Below are 14,396 nucleotides of genomic sequence, written 5' to 3' on the forward strand. Positions count from 1 at the left end.
CATTAAGGCTTTCATGGGTATGATGTGCAGGATCAATTTCTCTGATTTTAGAATGAAAAGGTGGGCTTGCTACAAATGGCTCTATCAACCAATGCGAGGGCGTCACATGCATTTCATGTGTGTGAGGACTGAGCCTTGAGCAGACAAATGAGGTGAGAAGGCAGAACACAGACAGATAAAAAGAAAACTCATGTCCCAGGGCAGGAGGATCAAGGGGCAAGGGAGAGGTAGACAGGAGACAAGATCTGAGCCAGAAGAAGGAGAAACCACTGTGGGCCAAGGGCTTTCAATGGAATGTGAAGGGTAGAATTCAACTCAGTGGGGAGACCAGAGTCAGGCAGCGATGCAAAGGGGTGAGACCTTTCCCAGTACCTGCATCCTAATCGTCTCCTCTGCTAAGGAGGAGGGCGAGAGAGAGAGAGAGAGAGAGAGAGAGAGACAGAGACAGAGACACAGAGAGAAGAGGAGGGGAGGGGTAGTGAGGGGAGGGGAGAAAGGAGAGGAGAGGGGAGGGGAGGGTGGGAAAGGGAGTGGGGGGGTCGGGGGGTGGGGGGGGAGAGAGAGGAGGTGGGGGAGAGGGGAGACAAATAGCAAATAGCTCCCAGCCGGGGATGGTAATGGACATGGGAGAGTCATCGGAACCAGGGAGGGGGAAGAAAGAAGCTGAGAATCTCTTCCTGAGACGCAAAGGCCACACCAGAAAGGGTGAAGGCCACAAAGAGGCAGTGAGAAAGGCACTGAGCTCCTCGTGAAGAGTGCGGTCTGGGAGAGCAGGGACATGTCTGATTCCATGTCAGGAGGGGAGGAGGAAGGCATATGTCAGCCACAGGACAATAAAGTAAAAGTACGAACAAACAAATGGCGGTGTCCACATGCATCTACATTCCTTTTCTTTGTACGGAGGGGGGATAGGCGTTTTCACGGCAACCAGCTGCTTATCTACTGGCTGCCACTTCTTACATTCATTTCCCTCGACTGCTTTTGAAATAAGTTCACTGTGGGTTGAAAATGGATTGTTCCAGGTGCCCAGGAACTTGGAAATGACCTTGCATGACCTGGAATGGAGAGCATCTGTGAGATCTCTGTTAGGAAGCAGGAGAATAGCCACCATGCCTGCCACGGAACCCAGCATTGCTCCGTCAAGTTCCAAATGGACTCTGAGCTTAAGGAGACTCGGGCTTTCAGCTGCGTGCCTGTGAAGGGCCACACAACCGAATGAGCCTCATGACTTCTTGCCCGAAGTCACCAGTAGCTACCACGTTGTAAATTTCGTCTCCTCTGCCTTTTGTCAGCCTTTCCTTTCAGCCTCCATGTCTGCCTCTTACTTCTCCTTTGTGTAGTCTGAGTGCTGACTCTTCTGTTACAAAATTAACTTTTTTTCCTCTGTGGATGTGAAGACAAAGACGGCTACTGGATGGGGGGGGGGGTCATGTGCCCGGTGTGACGCCTGACTTAGTATTAGAAAATCAGCAAATGACTACTATCTTCAGCACTATCTGATATTATGTTATTCTGTGTGTACTCATCAGTAAGGAAATGAACACACACTCTAATGTGTGTTTCCTGAATTGTATATGTGTATTACTAACTCATATATACATATAGAACATTTTCAAAGACAAAATTTAAATGAGTGAAATGAAAAAGTAAAATACAAATTCTAGAATGTTCTTCCCACACACCTTGTGGGCCATCTGGTGTGCAGCTGCTTTGGGAACAAGAGCTTTAGCAACCCCTTCTCCAGCCTTAATTCCCATCTTCATTAGTACTGGGTGAGGGCACACGTTGGCATGTCACAGAACGGGCACTGTTCTGTGCACAGAGCTCTTCCCCACTGTACAGCCTTGCCCGTAGGACACGTCCTCAGCCTTCTCTACATCCTTCATGTCTAACGCTATACTGCTTACACAGAAGGTCAGTGCAATTTTGCCGAATGATACTCTCCAACTCCAGCAAGCTGCCCGACTCCCAGGTCTCGCCAACCTCTGGAGAGAAGGCAGAGCTATCCAGATAGACAAGCTGAGAAGGTAACCAAGGCCCAGGCAGAAGCCACGTGACTTTCCCCTCCCTGCTGGCTACCTCCGGGGTTCTTCTGCACAGTGCATTCTCCCTGCTACCATTTCACATCAGACTGTCCACACGGAAATTTCAACATAATTAGAAGCTAAACACTAATTTTTTTGAAAAAGAACCAAATCACCTTTAGAAAAATATGCCAGTGTCTGTATCTCAAAGTAAATTTCAGATAAAACCAATGAGTTCTTGATAGGTCCTTCTAAAACTAAGAAGGGCCTTGAGAAGCTCTCTAACTACTTCCATATTCAAAACAAGTTTTAATGATTTTTCTGTTTTCTTTTCTGATTATAAAAGTATTATATGCGCGCGCGCACACACACACACACACACACACACATACACACACAACACTTAAGAAACATGGACGAGGACAAAGAAATAAAAATAACCTAGAATCCACTAAACTGCACCCATAATTTGCAGCAAAGCTTTTATATTCAACTTTGGGTGTGGGGGAGAAGGGCTAGAACTGAGCAATGCAAGAAAGAAGGGAATTTTCCCATTGGCCATGCACACAAGAGGCCCCCTAAGTTTAAAGGGAACCACCACTATAGGGTGAGGGCTTGGTGCCCAAGAGCCAGACACACGAGCTAGCCACTGGACAACACTGAGCTTCTCCTGTGCAATGGTTAGAGATGTGAGACACCACATATAATCAATAAAACAGGTACCCCCTCCATGAGATGTTTGAACATTCCTTTTGAGTCTTTGAGAAAGATAGCTAACAGAGAGTGCATAATAATTGAGAAAATAGACATTAAAGCAAGGTTCAGCCATAAGGGAAAATGAGCTAGGCCAAAGTATCACTCCCAACCATTGGCTCTGAAAACAATAAGCCTGAACGAGTAAGAATAAGTAGGGAAAGCTCTTTAAGAGTAGATGTTTTTTCTATTCTTACATATCACTAAGATTTTATGGCAAGACAAATGGCACTATATCTTCTTAAGCTGCCTTCACTTTTTTTTTTTAAACAAATTTTATTGGGGAATATTGGGGAACAGTGTGTTTCTCCAGGGCCAGTCAGCTCCAAGTTGTTGTCCTTCACTCTAATTGTGGAGGGCGCAGCTCCAAGTCCAGTCACCGTTTTTGAACTTGTTGAGAGCTCACGCTCTAAACCAACTGAGCCATCTGACCGCCCCTCTGGAAGCTCAGCAGCAGCTGGTTGCCTTCAATCTAGTTGTGGAGGGCACAGTTCACTGGCCCATGTGGGAATCGAACTGACAACCTTGTTGTTCAGAGCTCACGCTCTAACCAACTGAGCTATCCGGCCACCCCTGCCTTCACTTTTTGAATCTAATAGTTCAGAATACAGTTTCAAGATACAATTGCTATTTTTCCCTTCATTCTTGCATTAAATATAATGTTATTGAATGTGTACCACATGCCAAACAGCATGCCAGCCACTTAGAATACGAAGCAAGTGGGGCATGGAGCCCGTCCTAGGAATGCTCAGAGTCTCATAGAATCAGACAGAAGACATGGCAACAAAGTGTGTCAGGGACTCCCACTGTGGGTGCCGAAAAGGAAACAGGAGGAGGCAGAAACACTGTACCAAGAGTGAATATTGTGCAAACCATACCAGGTGTATTTTTAGATGTTGGTTCTCTGGGAAAGAACGGTAACTGTGATAAGATCATGCAGGCATCACTCCTCAGGCCTGGTGGGAGGGCGGGTCTGTCACAGGAGGGACACCCTGACGATTACCACACTCTCCATAGCATCCAGTCCGGCCTACTGCACTGAGGCAGCAAAACCTCCTACGTGTACCTCAAGGCGCACGAGTTCCGGCCCCTCTGCTGCTGCTCTACCTCCTGCTGGAGGTCGGGAGGGAAGGGGGAAGAGGGGACAGCGACAGGCCCTGGCTGCTTTTTCCCCTTCTCTATTCTATTGATTCTGCCATACTGGCCCAAACAAATCAGGGCCAGGCATCTGACAGCTTGAAATAGCAATGGAAAGAGCCCTGAGGAAGAAGGCCATAGGACGGACCAGCCACCATCCTGGTCAGAGACTGTGGAAGGCCCCTCAGTACTGTATGTATGTGAGTCGGACATCCACGTGGCCAGAAAGGCAGGAAGAGAGGCGGGAGCTGACAGAAGATGAGACTGGGGTGTCTGTAAGTTGCCTTCATTCATTAATTTACGCAGCCATTCGTTCAACAAGCATTTGTTGGGCACCCAACACTGTTTAGCACTGTTGAATCACTGAGGATAAGACAAGACAGATGGCATCTCCAGTACCTGACATCAAGCACTTGAACGTGAGGAGAATAACTCAGTGTAAACACATCACTCACTCCTGGGGAGTCATGGAAGGCTTCAAAGAGGAGACATCCGAACGTAAAGGACGAAAAAGACTTGGACAGATGAAGGCCCACCAGAGCCCATGCACAGGCGGAGGTGAGAGTGAGCACATGCCGGCGTGGCTCAGCGAAGCAGACTGGTCAGGCTCAGGCCACACATCTGACACTCCTGCAGATCACTCCAAAGCCCTCAACAGCGGGTTGGACCATATGAAACGGCCGTTTTCCTAGATCCAGAATGGCCTAATATCACTGATTTCCTATGGTTCAACCTAACAGCTTCCTGGGATAATGTATCTCCTGACCATTTCCCCTCCTACATTAGTTTCTCTCCAGAACAAAACACAGAGGCCTGGGAAACAAGAGACTCAGAAGGCCCAGAGCCCGGCGGTGATGGGTGGTGACAGATAATACTCAAGGACACACAGAGGCCACATGGGAGCATGCCAGGAGCCACAGTGAGACTCTCAGGCTTCACCCTTAGGACAATGGGGATATGCAAACCAGGTCTGCATTTTAAGATGGCCACTCCAGACCACCTGTAGAAAGGACAACACTGGAGACAGAAAAACATCAACAGCAGCTATTCCGGACACTCAGTGAGAGAAGACAGATCCACATGAGCCTGGTGGGAGCAGGTGGGCGTGAGGACGCTCGAGAGGCCACGTTGGCAGGACTCAGTAACCAACTGTCAGGGAGAGGTGAGGACAAAGGATGAGCATGAGTCTGTGGTCCTGTGCCAGCAGCAGGTGGGAGGGTGACAGACCAGGTGGCTGATGGCCGTGTCTTGGGCTGGACACAGAGCAGAAGAAGTGGGCTGGGAGGGAAGAGGATGAGTTCTGGGTGTGACCGCTCCATCAGCTCTGATGGCAAGGACAGTGACCACCAGAAGAAGCAGGAGGCCACAGGACCAAACACTCGCTGATACCCACTACGTGCATGCTCTAAGCACCATGTTTAATAAAATCCACGCACCGACCCGAAGTAGGTACCCTGCCTTCCGTCTGCCAGCAAAAGAAACTGAAGGTGACTGCTACCTGAAGGTAGGTAGGTGGTCATACCCTTGCTCTTAGAACTTCAGCCTGCTAAGATAACGCTGTTGGCGCACGTACTGCTTCTCCTTCAGAGATGTTAGGAGGGCTGCCTTGCTGAGCTCTGCAAGCAGGGTACCGGGAACGGAAGAACGGAGGCGTGCATGGTCCTTATGGCCAAAAAACGGTAGCTGGAGGTAAGCTCAAGGGGGACATGCCGAAACCTGCCTTGGAGCACCTGGGAGGGGAGGAGGCGGATGCAGGGCACTGCCCCTGCCCCAGGTGAGTACCCTGCTTTCTAAGGAGAAGCCTTTCCTTAGAGGACGCCTCCTGCCTCATACCTCCCTTACCCCAAACCCTCCACTGACCACCTTCGTCATAGTTCCCTCCCTGTGTGGGGCACTGAGGCAGGCAAATTATCAGCCAGTGGCTGAAAGAACCCGCTCTCCCAGCGTTAGAATGAATCCCGGGTACCCTGTTTGCAGGATTTAGCAAGGCAACCCTCCTAACATCTCTGAAGGAGAAGCAGCACGTGCGCCAACGCCATTATCTTAGCAGACAAAGGTCTGAGGCATAGCCTATTTAAAGAGTTATTTAACAATTTCCAAAATAGTAGCAAAACAGTCTCCATAAAGCTCGACGACTCCCAGGGAGCCAGCACATCTGACATGCTCAGACTTGTTTCCTTAATTAGAAACAGATCCTAGGGGCAGGCGTTTATTTTCATGAGTACAAATCCACAAAAACCAGAAACATCTTGACAGGCTGCAGCGTCCCTAACATTTCTCAAATCTGAATTCCTAATTGGGTTAACACACACAAAAAAGCAACCAGGAATTTTCACGCTGGTTTTGATTCAGGATTCAAAACAGAGCCTAAATGTACATTTTTATATTGTTCCAAAATTGGTATGAGCTGGGTCAAAATCCATAAGACCCCCTCTAGACATAAAAAGAAAAGAAAACCAGACCAAGGCATGAAGTCTGAGTTTAACAAACCAAAGAAGATTCTTTTTTTTTTTTTTTTTTTTAAGGAGGGCACAGCTCACAGTGGACTATGTAGGGATGGAACCAGCAACCTTGGTGTTACTAGCACCACACTCTATCCAACTAAGCTAACCGGCCACCCCGAGACTCTTCTTCTTACGGAACACAAAAACTACCTGCAGTTGGCCCCAGACACTTTCAAACATTTTAATCCATTCACTTTTTATAAGACGAGAATAGGGCTAGGAGATGTTTGTATGATACCTTCTTCTTCCAAGAATCAAAGGTCTCCTTTGGTGAGTTTTGTTGTGTGAATTTATTATAAAATCAGCTGGCCTGCTTGCTTTCTCTAAATTCTGTGACGACACAGAACCCACACGTGCCTGGAACAAAAGGATTACTGCCCGTACCTGCGCAGCTTGTCCTCCAGCAACTCCGTGTACCTCGAAGCATTCTCCTTCACACCGGTTTCTGCGAAACAGAAATCCAAAGTTGATGAAACTGTAGCCAAAGACTGAACACAACCCAGAACTGCGCAACTAAAAGCCAAACACCGAAGGATCGCCAACACTGATAATGCCAGCGTTCCATACTTGGGAAACACTCGGACCCACTGAGGTGTCTGCCTGGAGTGACGTGTGGAAAGGGCCTGAGCCCCCAGTGTCAATGCAGAAGCAGGAGCTGTGCTCCTCGGGGTCTGGCATGGACCCCGGTGCTCTGGGCCTCGCTCCCTTCCCACCTGGCAGCCAAGAGCTTTGTTGGAGAGTGAGGGAGAGCGAACAAAAGGGAACAGCTCCCATCTTACAATGGATGAAGCACAGGAACCTCACCAGTGCAGCAGGGGATTGCAAACCCTTTGTTGAAAGACAAATGCACATGGGATCCGGCCACTAAGTAGATCCATTGCTCAGCCTCCAAAGCCATGAGATCAGCTGCCACTAGAGATAAACAGTGTCTCATGATCACCGCACGTTGAAGGAATAGGTGGTTATTATGGCTCAACGGATCACAGAGGCACTTGACTAATAAAAAAGGGTTTGGTGCATTTGGGGCAATTTCAGATACCCTCTGTATCCTCCTCTGAGGAATGCACAGGGCTTCCTCTCCAGGTGAGCGCCGGCAGAGACGGGAGTGAAGCCCCAGAGGAGCGGGTGGCAGCAGACAGACCTCCATCAGCTGTTGCCATTTGTATCATTACTATTACTATTGCTGTTGTGGCATTTATCGTTCTTTTATTTCAGCCTTTTTCTCAGATGTAATTGATGATGAAGGGCTCATTAACATTCTTGAAAGCAAAAGCCATGCTTCCTGCTTCTCGGTCCAGAGTGTCTGCTTGGCGGACTCTCCAGGACCCTATTTCAAATGGTCAACATATATGTGATGGGGCGAGTGACAGAATCTAACATTGATTTCTCGCTGGAGCACATAGCAACATTTTCCATAAATCTTCATCCTAATCGATAATTCAAAAATGTCCCTATGAGTCTGATGAAATTAAAAAATGACCAATCTACCCAGCAATACCATTTTCGGCGTACTCAAGGAAGGCAGGGGAAGGTGAAGTGGAAGTAGGTCTAATAGGTTTTGCTACCTTGTGTCTTTTGTTGGCATAATAACAGGACAACAATATTTGTCAGAAAATTGGTACAGGAAAGGAGAGACAGCCAGGCCGACCTGGCGTCAGACTGAATGGAGCAGTGACTCTGAAACTGCAGCCCATCATGCTCCCCCTGATAAGGACAGCACCCTGAAACCAGGACAGCACCCAGAGGCCAGGACAGCCTGAGCGTAGGTTTGAAGCAGGAAGCCAGAGGGACTTCACCAGTTTAGCACCCATCATGAATGTTGCCGAACAGTAGCCATTTTGTTGAAATTTTCTAAAATAAGTACCAAGAGGGGCCTGACCTTGTTTTACAAATACAAGTCATCAGATTTCAAAGGTCGTTATTTAAGGATCGATTTAGGCAAGATTAACTCTCATAAGTAAAATTTTCTGGAAGGAAGATGTGAAAGACAAAAGAAAAATTTTAGAATTCCGAGAAATTTTTGAGCATCTAAAGTTATTATTCTTCTGTTGAGTTAATGACAGAATTTCTGTTTATTTGGGTGATTAAACTATATATGAAGACATAAGTAGGACCCAGGGAAGTGAACACCACAGAAAAATCGACTTGCAGTTAGATTGTCTTGATACCGTGTTTCCCCGAAAATAAGACCTACCTGGACAATCAGCTCTAATGCATCTTTTGGAGCAAAAATTACTATAAAACCGGGTCTTATATAATATCAGGTCTTATAGTAATTTTTGCTCCAAAAGATGCATTAGAGCTGATTGTCCAGCTAGGTCTGATTTTTGGGGAAACAGGGTAGGTGGGATGGAATAAGATTGCGTAGGCCCTTGAAAGCTGGCAGGATCCATCATATGAAATGCTACACAAGTCACATTTTACATCGAATGGCAAGATGGAAATAACAGCCATGAGCCCCAGCTGGTACCAAAGAGATCTTGACTGTCACCCTGGAAATCTAATGTGTGGAAATACATGATATCAAGAATGACATCAATTTAGCTAACATTTTATCGAGCCCGTCCTATGTGTCAGATACTGTACTAAACACCAACTAACAATAGTACTTCTGAAGCAGCTCTATTATTATCCCCATTTTACAGCTGGGAAAACATAGGGGCAGCGAAGTCACACAGTGAGTGAGGGGTGGTCCCAGGACCCACTGTTACAGAACTCATGACTTCAATTTTAAATAATATAGTAGGAGCTCAGGAAATGCACACTGAATAAATGCATATGAAATTTCAGCCACCAACGAAATGGAGGAGGTGTTCCAAGGCACAGAAAGTTCAGGAGAGATCACAGACTGGGTTGTAAAAACTTAGGATTACAAAGAGCACTGGCAATTGTAAAGAAGAGCCATCGACAAATGAAAACTGTAGGGAAGCACCGTAGTAACATATCAGCATAAAACAAATGACCATTGTGTAATAAATACAGTGCCAAAAACTGTATACACATTTTAAGAAAGGAAAACTGTATATTAAATTGTACTACTCAATATAAACCGGTAACAAAAGATGAATACAAGTCACGTTTGACTTCTGCAATTCCAAGAGGTGTTCACAGTGGTTCCCATCAGCGTCCAGACACTTCTGATTACGGTGAACTACTGCTTGAGCAACATTGACCAAAGTGTCCACTTGTGTACATTTTTTGGCACCCCCAGTATATATGATACATCTATAATTAAAGGGTAAGGCCAAGTGATTTCAGAATAGGTTGCAATGAGAAAATGATTAACAATTTACTGACGTTAATGTTCATATTGGTTCACTCCTCCCAATAAGATGTCAAATTCATATGGTTTTACAAACACATTTGTATTTGCATCTATAGATTTGCTTATTTCCAGCATTTTTCTGCTACCGCTATGTGTGGCAGTCCTCTAGATAGACCTCTCTAGAACGGGTTCCTGAATTCAAGAGGACACAGTCCTTTCCAGCCATTAGACGAGTCAGCATAAGTCCTCCAGGGTCAGAACCCAAGAAATACACCGTCACTGAATTAGCAAGGGATTCACTTCCCATCGGGGGATATCGTTCAAGTGTTGGTATTAATTCTCTCTTTTCCTCTTATGTTGATAAAAGATTTGTAGAGAGAAGAAATATGACTAGCTGTGGGTCCTGCGGAATTAATGAACGGTGACCAAGGCCAGACTTCTTTCAGGGGTTATATCTGACTCCCATTCTTAGACCCATCTAATGTTTCTTAAATGCCAACCACGTGCCTGGTTGTGCACCAGGCACTGGGGCCGCAGAGATGAACAGGATGCTGCCTGTAGCCTGGAGAAAACAGGCAGCCACAGGAACGAATGGCTAACAAAAGCCAGCAGGCCAGTGTGGTGGCAGAAACTTAAAGCAGCCATCATCTGGGGGCATCGTGGGGAGAGATTCAGCCCGGCTGGAGGCAGTTAGAGGACACTCCCCAAGGAAGTGGCCTAAGTGGCGACTTAAAGCATTTGCCTGCAGGCGGGAGCCAGCGGAGGCATGGCTAAACCAAGTCAGCAGTTGGACATAAAATAAGAATGTCCAGCACTATGTCCTATCATTTTCCCTGCCCAATAATTTCTGAATCCTTTTTCCCTACGCTTACACTAAGATTACTCAATGACCCCAACCCGAGGAAGATGGGGTAACGACAGAAAACGGGCCGGTCCAAAAGCACAGGCTCTGAGGTCCGTCACCACTATCCCCGCCACCCTGGGAGGTGCTGTAGAGATCGACTCCTTTGTGCAGATTTTCTCCTCTGGGCGACGTGAGTGGGAATGCTGCCACAGCACCTTCAGAGGCAACCAAAGGGCAGACGGTCGGGAAGCTTCCACAGAACTGCCGCATCAGCGAACGACTCCCGCATCCATGAAGAAAGCAAAACGAATTATTCCACCTATGTTTACACTTCTGTTTCCCCATTCTGTCCTGTGTGATGGTGTGTGGCTGCAGCTGGCCTGGCTCCGAGAGCTCTGCTCTGTTGTCCTTGAACCCAGAGTGTATCTCAGGGACTTGTGAGTCACGACACTCAAGTCAGTAGAAAGCACAACTGCAAAGATGGGGAGAGCTAGTGAGCGGGAGGAAAGGAAGGAGAAGTGAATAGAGAAGCTCTGGCAGGCTTAAAAATGTTTAATATCTAGTGAGTGCTCAAGCTACGTCACAGATAAAGCCCAAGTTTCAATTTCACCTGCTGTCTTGTCACCGGTTAATTAGGTGTCATCTGATACAGTAATTCTCACTTTCCCGGTTCAGACCTGCTCCCACATGCAATCTCCCCATGCCCTTGATGCACACAGCTGAACAAATCAGCACTATTCAATGACAAAAAGATAAACCAGGCGCACACGGTATGGAAAGGAGGTCAGCAAAAAGCTAACTATAGGCTCTGCAGCCTCACTCCATAGCTCCCCGCAGCCCCCGACTCCCGTGTCCCAGCCAGCCAAACATTTCCACAAAGTGAAAAGCCAGGCTACCTCTCCCATCGTTCCCGGTCGACAGTGGGGAGCCTAGGTTTGCTTCCTTGCTTTCTAGCACACGTCATTGAAAGAGTTGTGACCTGGAGATTCATTTACAGTAGTTTAAAAATTGCTGGAAATGTCTCTGTCTTGCCTGGGAGTGTGCATACACTCTCATTCACCTTATTTCCCTCCAACATGCAAGCACACACGGACACATGCACACTCACAAACATATACACACGCACACACATACACACGTATACACGTACACATGCACTCACACACATATACACATGCACACATACACACGTATACATGCACACACATACACATATGCACACGTGTACACACATACACATGTATACATTTACACACACACTATTTACTTCTCTTCATACTTTTTGATAGGACAGGAGTAGAATTTGGAATTTTGTTTTTAAAGTGGAATAGTATTTTTGTAAGCAATTTGTTTTAAAGAAAGAGCCCAAATCCACACTTGATCTTAAGCTAAGGAAAGTGAGCTCACAATGGGTGCTCACATATGTGTGCATTATGGTATTTAATGCTCACGACAACTCTCTAAATCCCTTTTGAGGAAAAGGAGGCTGCGGCTGAGGGAAGTTAATTCAAGGAGTAAATAAAAAATTCAGACCCAGTTCAGTTTTATGCCAAAGCCTAGTTTTCTCAAATACTCAATACTGCTGCCCAATTATGATGAAACATGATTTATGAATTTGACCGAAGGAATTCTATATTTCACAGAAGGAAAGAATATACTTCTTCTAATACAGGGCTTTACATATGTAACTGTTAAGGTTTGAAGCTGGAATCCATTTGACATAAAAACATGCCAGGTCTGATGTCTGTCTGAGCTACTGCCTTGGAAGAGAGATCCTGGAATGTGGGCAGGAAAACTCAAAGTGGGCTCCAGGGCAAGGAACCGCCACCATTTTAAGCTCCTCTGATCCCCAGCTACGTGGCGCTTTCACAGAGGAGGTGCACCCCCTACAGCCCTCTGCAGCCTACGAAGTAACTAGGCAGCCAGCCCAAGAAGGCCTGCTCCTTGCACCCAACGTGGCGCTAAGGAGGGGAGAGAAAGATTTTAGCCTCACCGATGGCTGTGCTGACCAGTCCCACGGCCATCGCACCTCCAGCAGAGGGGTCACCCACCAACACCCTTCCCTTTCGGGGCGCTGATCCTCCTCTCCCTGCTCTGCCCTGCCCCTTGCCAGCGTGCCCAGCGCTCACCATGTTGGCCGAGTCTGCCCCAGATCAGGGGTCATGGCCATGAACCAATCAGGCTGCTTGCCCTTGAGTCCTCAAATCTGCATTTACTGAACAGGACCTCGGCTCTCCAGCGTCAACACTGGAAAGCGAGGGTGGGCAACTGGCGTGGCCACTGGCCAGTTATGGCTTGAGGATGAAGCTGACAGAGATCAACTGGGAAGAGGGAAGGAGAGCCCTGACAGCTGCCAAGTCCCAGCCCAGTGTCTCCTGCCTCCGGAGTCGTGACCGGGGTCAATACAATGTCTTTTCAAGAAACCTGAGACTCACGCTTTTGCTCTTTCTGGCCCCTCTGCCTGGGACACCCTCCTCTGCATTCTGTCCAAGATGTGCTCTGGGCCCCGAGGCCCTTCTTGCCCTGCAGCCCGTCCCCAGGCTGCTCTCTCCTCTTCTGGGCTCCTACAGCCTTTCAGACCTTCATGTTGGGTATGGCTTATCCTCTCTGCTCAGAACATGAATTCTATCTCCTCTGACCATGAGAGCCCAGCACAGTGCTGGCTTCAGAGAGCATGCCTGGGTGCCCACTACATCATGTGACACCAGCTCCAGGCCTGGTGCTGTGCCAGCCAGTGGGGAAGCCATCATGAAGAAGATAGGGTTTATATTCCTAAGGAATTGACAACCGGATGAGAAGACAGAAATCAGAACAGATTATCAGGATGACAAGTAACTGAGGTCATCAAAGAACGGATTAGTGGAGGGTGGAGAAAAGGCACAAATGCAGCCCGGCCTGAGGTAGAGAGAGGGGCCATGTGGGCTCCCTGGAGAAGAGGCCCACGAGCTGAGAAGGAAATGCATACAAGGGTATATTTTAGTTTCTGTTACAAGCAAAGCCAACAGTAAGGAAAAGGAGAGGGAGAGGTATCATAGGAGTGAAATGAAGAGAGAAGATTTCACAACTCCCATCTTTAAGCAATAAGTGATCAACATGCCACCAGCATCGCAGAGCCACCAACGTCTCTCACCACTGCTCCTGGGGCCGTTTGGCGAGCACCCACACAGTGCTTATATGTGGACTACACAGACTTTCAAATCTCTTACGGGCTCTGACAACGTCTAAAGGGAACTGGCTTTTACCTTTTTCTGGATAAGGGCCAGAGAGGGGTCACCACTCAGAATGATGTGTCTGTCCCAGACTGAGGCGCATAGGGAAAGGACCTGGAGTTGGGTCCTATTCAAGGCTCTGATGAGGGTGTGCCTCTTCCCACCAGGACACGTTGCCTTCCTCCCAGGCACGAGAGCAGCACCCTCACCCAGAGGATCCAGCTAACCTCCCAGGGGCTCCTGAGAGTCCCTACTGCGCTCACGAGCCCAAACAAGCAAGAGAATGCAGGCATATCAACAAGACATCCCCAAGAAGACAAAATATCTGTGAATTGAACATCGAAGTCATGGTGAAATGCAACATGAACGATACATATTCTACACGCACTTTGGGAAGGTTCTACGGCGTTTTCTCATTGACTTATTTTCTCAAGAAGTGGGGGAAAAGGCAGAATTGGCCACATCGAGGAACATAGGAGCAATTTTCCATTTGGGGACAATTTCACAAAAATAGGGGTTTCAGTTGATGGTAAGATTCCTTCCACCACTGGTGGCATCCCCCGACACACAGAGTGCCCACGCCCAGGCACGAGCCATCACCCCCACGTGGCCCCACGGCTGGGCCACACGTGACAAAGCACATCTTGTAATGTCAAACCA

General features: G+C 47.6%; 1 protein-coding gene across 1 annotated transcript in view; it reads right to left on the minus strand.

The window, feature by feature from the left end:
• The window catches only part of DISC1 (DISC1 scaffold protein), a gene marked incomplete at both ends in the record, with an annotated part of 280,468 nt that overhangs the window by 48,080 nt on the left and 217,992 nt on the right, over positions 1–14,396 (minus strand). Inside the window, one exon of the mRNA XM_081039321.1 lies at positions 6,803–6,863. Within this exon, the coding sequence (XP_080895447.1) occupies positions 6,803–6,863 (61 nt within the window). The remainder of the gene's footprint in view (positions 1–6,802; positions 6,864–14,396) is intronic.

This window comes from Rhinolophus hipposideros (assembly GCF_964194185.1).
Source record: "Rhinolophus hipposideros genome assembly, chromosome: 26".
In the NCBI taxonomy this organism is placed as follows: Eukaryota; Metazoa; Chordata; class Mammalia; order Chiroptera; family Rhinolophidae; genus Rhinolophus; species Rhinolophus hipposideros.